This window comes from Hylobates moloch, unplaced genomic scaffold, assembly GCF_009828535.3.
Source record: "Hylobates moloch isolate HMO894 unplaced genomic scaffold, HMol_V3 SCAFFOLD_152, whole genome shotgun sequence".
Taxonomy (NCBI): domain Eukaryota; kingdom Metazoa; phylum Chordata; class Mammalia; order Primates; family Hylobatidae; genus Hylobates; species Hylobates moloch.
The window spans coordinates 7,417-12,465 of record NW_026652427.1 but is presented as its reverse complement, the minus strand read 5'-3'; the positions used below and the strand labels follow the sequence as shown (position 1 = coordinate 12,465).

Sequence of the window (5,049 nt, the reverse complement as noted above, 5' to 3'; positions counted from 1 at the left end):
TTCCCAGACGATGGGTGGATGGGCAGAGGCGCTCCTGACTACCCAGACGATGGGTGGCCGGGCAGAGGCGCTCCTCACTTCTTCCCCGACGGGGCTTCCGGGCAGAGGCGCTCCTCACTTCTTCCCGGACGGGGCGGCCAGGAAGAAGCGCTCCTGACTTACTAGACAATGGGTGGCCGGGCAGAGGCGCTCCTCACTTCCCAGACGGGGTGGGCAGGCAGAGGCGCTCCTCACTTCTTCCTGGATGGGGCTGCCGGGCAGGGGAGCTCCTCACTTCGTCCAGGACGGGGTGGCTGGGCAGAGGCGCTCCTCACTTATTCCCAGACGGGGTGACCGGGCAGAGGCGCTCCTCACTTCCCAGATGAGGCGGCCAGGCAGAGGCGCTCCTCACTTCCCAGATGATGGGTGACCGGGCAGAGGCGCTCCTCACTTCCCAGATGATGGGCGGCCGGGCAGAGGCACTCCTCACTTCTTCCCAGACGGGGCAGCCGTGCAGAGGCGCTCCTCACATCTTCCCAGACGGGGCAGCCGTGCAGAGGCGCTCCTCACTTCTTCCCAGACAGGGCAGCTGGGCAGAGGCGCTCCTCACTTCCCAGACGATGGGTGGCCGGGCAGAGGCGCTCCTCACTTCCCAGACGGGGCCGCCAGGCAGAGGCGCTCCTCACTTCTTCCCGGAAGGGGCGGCTGGGCAGAGGCCCTCCTCACTTCTCAGATGATGGGTGGCCGGGCAGAGGCGCTCCTCACGTCCCAGAAAAGGTGTGGCTGGGCAGATGCGCTCCTCACTTCCCAGATGCGGTGGCCGGGCAGATGTTCTCCTCACTTACCAGATGATGGGTGGCCGGGCACAGGTGCTCCTCACTTCTTCCCAGATGAGGTGGCCGGGCAGAGTTGCTCCTCACTTCTTCCCAGACGGGGCGGCTGGGCAGAGGCGCTCCTCACTTCTTCCCAGATGGGGTGGCCAGGCAGAGGCACTCCTCACTTCTTCCCAGACGGGGCGGCCGGGCAGAGGCGTTCCTCACTTCTTCCCAGACGGGGTGGCGGGGCAGAGGCGCTCCTCACTTTTTCCCGAACGAGGCGTCTGGGCAGAGGCGCTCCTCACTTCTTCCTGGACGGGGCTGCCGGGGAGAGGCACTCCTCACTTCCCAGATGATGGGTGGCCGGGCTGAGGCGCTCCTCAATTCTCAGACTATGTGTGGCTGGGCAGAGGTGCTCCTCACTTCCCAGATGGGGTGGCCGGGCAGAGGTGCTCCTCAGTTCCCAGACGATGGGTGGCCGGGCAGAGGTGCTCCTCACTTCTTCTCAGACGGGGCGGCCGGGCAGAGGCGCTCTTCACTTCTTCCCAGACGAGGTGGCCGGGCAGAGGCGCTACTCACTTCCCAGATGGGGTGGTTGGGCATAGGCGCTCCTCATTTCCCAGACGATGGGTGGCCGTGCAGAGACGCTCCTCACTTCGCAGTCGATGCGTGGACGGGCAGAGGCGCTCCACACTTCCCAGATGATGGGTGGCCGGGCAGAGGCGCTCCTGAATTCCCAGACAATGGGTGGCCGGGCAGAGGCGCTCCTCACTTCTTCCCCGACAGGGCGGCCGGGCCGAGGCGCTCCTCACTTCTTCCCGGACGGTGCGGCCGGGCAGAGGCGCTCCTCACTTCTTCCCGGACGGGGTGGCCGGGCAGAGGCGCTCTTCACTTCTTCCTGGACGAGGGGGCCGGGCAGAGGCGCTCCTCACTTCTTCCCAGACAGCGCGGCCGGGCAGAGGCGCTCCTCACTTCCCAGACGATGGGTGGCCTGGCAGAGGCGCTCCTCACTTCCCAGATGGTGAGGCCGGGCCGAGGCGCTCCTCACTTCCCAGACGATGGGTGGCCGGGCAGAGGCGCTCCTCACTTCCCAGATGGGGTGGCCGGGCAGAGGTGCTCCTCACTTCCCAGACGATGGGTGGCTGGGCAGAGGTGCTCCTCACTTCTTCCCAGACGAGGCGGACGGGCAGAGGTGCTCCTCACTTCTTCCCAGATGGGGCGGCCGGGCAGAGGCGCTCCTCACTTCTTCCCAGATGGGGCGGCCGGGCAGAGGTGCTCCTCACTTCTTCCTGGACTGTACGGCCGGGCAGAGGCGCTCCTCAATTCCCAGATGGGGCGGCCGGCCGAGGCGCTCCTCACTGCCCAGACGATGAGTGGCCGGGAAGAGGCGCTCCTCACTTCCAAGACGGGGCGTCCGGGCAGAGGCGCTCCTCACTTCCCAGAATATGGGTGGCCGGGCAGAGGCGCTCCTTACTTCCCAGATGATGGGTTTCCGGGCAGAGGCGCTCCTCACTTCCCAGACGATGGGTGGCCGGGCAGAGGCGCTCCTCACTTCTTCCCTGACGGGGCGGCCGGACCGAGGCGCTTCACACTTCTTCCCGGACGGGGCGGCCAGGCAGAGGCGCTCCTCACATACCAGACGATGGGTGGCCGGGCAAAGGCTCTCCTCACTTCCCAGACGGGGCGGCCGGGCAGAGGCGCTCCTCACTTCTTCCCAGATGGAGTGGCCGGGCAGAGGCACTCCTCACTTCTTCCCAGACAGGGCGGCCGGGCAGAGGCGCTCCTCACTTCCAGACGACGGTGGCCGGGCAGAGGCGCTCCCTCACTTCCCAGGATGGGTGGCCGGGCAGAGGCACTCCTCACTTCTTCCCAGACAGGGCGGCCGTTCAGAGGCGCTCCTCACTTCCCAGACGATGGGTGACCGGGCAGAGGCGCTCCTCACTTCTTCCCAGACGGGGTGGCCGGGCAGAGGCACTCGTCACTTCTTCCAAGATGGGGCGGACGGGCAGAGGTGCTCCTCACTTCCCAGACTATGGGGGCCGGCAGAGGCACTCCTCACTTCGCAGATGATGGGTGGCCGGGCAGAGGCGCTCCTCACTTCCCAGACGATGGGTGGCCGGAGAGAGGCGCTCCTCACTTCCCAGATGGGGCGGCCGTGCCGAGGTGCTCCTCACTTCCCAGATGATGGGTGGCCGGGCAGAGGCGCTCCTCACTTCCCAGATGATGGGAGGCCGGGCAGAGGCGCTCCTAACTTACTCCTGGACAGGGCGGCCGGACAGAGGCGTTCCTCAACTTCTTCCCAGACAGGGCGGCCGGGCAGCGGCTCTCCTCACTTCCCAGACGATGGGTGACCGGGCAGAGGCGCTCCTCACTTCTTACCAGATGGGGCGGCCGGGCGGAGGTGCTCCTCACTTCTTCCCAGATGGGGTGGCCGGGCAGAGGCACTCCTCACTTCTTCCGAGATGGGGCGGACGGGCAGAGGCGCTCCTCACTTCCCATACTATGGGTGGCCGTCAGTGGCACTCCTCACTTCCTTGATGATGGGTGGCCGGGCAGAGGTGCTCCTCACTTCCCATACGATGGGTGGCCGGGCAGATGCGCTCCTCACTTCCCAGATGGGGTGGCCAGGCCGAGGCGCTCCTCACTTCCCAGACGATGGGTGGCCGGGCAGAGGTGCTCCTCACTTCCCAGACGGGGTGGCCTGGCATAGGCGCTCCTCACTTCCCAGATGAGGCGGCCGGGCAGAGGCGCTAATCACTTTTTCCCAGAAGGGGTGGCCAGGCAGAGGTGCTCCTCATTTCTTCCCAGACGGGGCAGACAGGCAGAGGGGCTCCTCACTTATTCCCAGACGGGGCGGCCGGGCAGAGGCGCTCCTCACTTCCAAGACGGGGCGGTCAGGCAGAGGCGCTCCTCACTTCCCGGATGATGGGCGGCTGGGCAGAATCGCTCCTCACTTCCCAGACGATGGGTGGCCGGGTAGAGGCCCTCCTCACTTCCCAGACGGGGCAGCCGGGCAGAGGCGCTCCTCACTTCCCAGACGATGGGTGGCCGGGCCGAGGCGCTCTTCAATTCCCAGACGATGGGTGGTCGGGCAGAAGCGCACCTCACTTCCCAGATGGGGCGGCTGGGCCGAGGAGCTCCTCACTTCCCAGATGATGGGTGGCCGTGCAGAGGCTCTCCTCACTTCTTCCCGGACGGGGTGGCTGGGCAGGGACGCTCCTCACTTCGTCCCGGACAGGGTGGCCGGGCAGAGGCACTCCTCATTTCTTCCCGGATGGGGCGGCCGGGCAGTTGCGCTCCCCACTTCCCAGACGAGGCGGCCAGGCAGAGGCGCTCCTCACTTCTTACCAGATGGGGCGGCCGTGCGGAGGCGCTCCTCACTTCTTCCCAGACGGGGTGGCCGGCCAGAGGCAATCCTCACATCTTCCCAGACAGGGCGGCCGGGCAGCGGCGCTCCTCACTTCCCAGACGATGGGTGACCGGGCAGAGGCACTCCTCACTTCTTACCAGATGGGGCGGCCGGGCAGAGGCGCTCCTCACTTCTTCCCAGACAGGGTGGCCGGGCAGAGGCACTCCTCACTTCTTCCGAGACGGGGCGGACGGGCAGAGGCGCTCCTCATTTCCCAGACTATGGGTGGCCGGCAGTGGCACTCCCCACTTCCCAGATGATGGGTGGCCAGGCAGAGGCGCTCCTCACTTCCCAGACGATGGGTGGCCGGACAGAGTCGCTCCTCACTTCCCAGACGGGGCGGCCGTGCCGAAGTGCTCCTCACTTCCCAGATGATGGGTGGCCGGTCAGAGGCACTCCTCACATCCCAGACGATGGGCGGCCGGGCAGAGGCGCTCCTAACGTATTCCCGGACGGGGCGGCCGGGCAGAGGCGCTCCTCACTTCTTCCCGGACGGGGCGGCCGGGCAGAGGCGCTCCTCACTTATGAGAAGATGGGTGGCTGGGCAGAGGCGCTCCTCACTTCCCAGACGGCGTGGGCAGGCAGAGGCGCTCCTCAATTCTTCCTCGACGGGGCGGCCGGGCAAGGGCACTCCTCACTTCTTCCCGGGGGGGGCAGCTGGACAGACGCGCTCCTCACTTCTTCCCGGACGGGGTGGCCGGGCACTGCCGCTCCTCATTTCCCAGACGAGGCGGACGGGCAGTGGCGCTCCTCACTTTCCAGACGAGGCGGCCGGGCAGTGGCGCACCTCACTTCTTCCCAGACGGGATGCCCGGGCAGAGGCGCTCCTCACTTCACAGACGATGA

The 5,049-nt window shown here is 66.8% G+C and overlaps 2 protein-coding genes across 2 annotated transcripts; both read left to right on the top strand.

The window, feature by feature from the left end:
* Positions 1-415: 415 nt before the first annotated feature.
* On the top strand, positions 416-3,526 carry LOC131382601 (uncharacterized; the record flags this gene model as incomplete). The annotated part of the gene is given in 9 exon segments (XM_058434973.1): positions 416-758; positions 828-1,016; positions 1,370-1,420; positions 1,928-2,066; positions 2,182-2,257; positions 2,455-2,632; positions 2,747-2,904; positions 2,907-3,014; positions 3,449-3,526. Coding segments are annotated over 9 exon segments (1,320 nt in total), but the record flags the coding sequence as incomplete, so codon positions are not given.
* A 64-nt stretch (positions 3,527-3,590) lies between these two features.
* Positions 3,591-5,049, top strand: LOC131382600 (uncharacterized; the record flags this gene model as incomplete). Its single annotated transcript, XM_058434972.1, has 7 exons — positions 3,591-3,698; positions 3,777-3,834; positions 3,876-4,041; positions 4,119-4,265; positions 4,335-4,428; positions 4,575-4,739; positions 5,023-5,049. Coding segments are annotated over 7 exons (765 nt in total), but the record flags the coding sequence as incomplete, so codon positions are not given.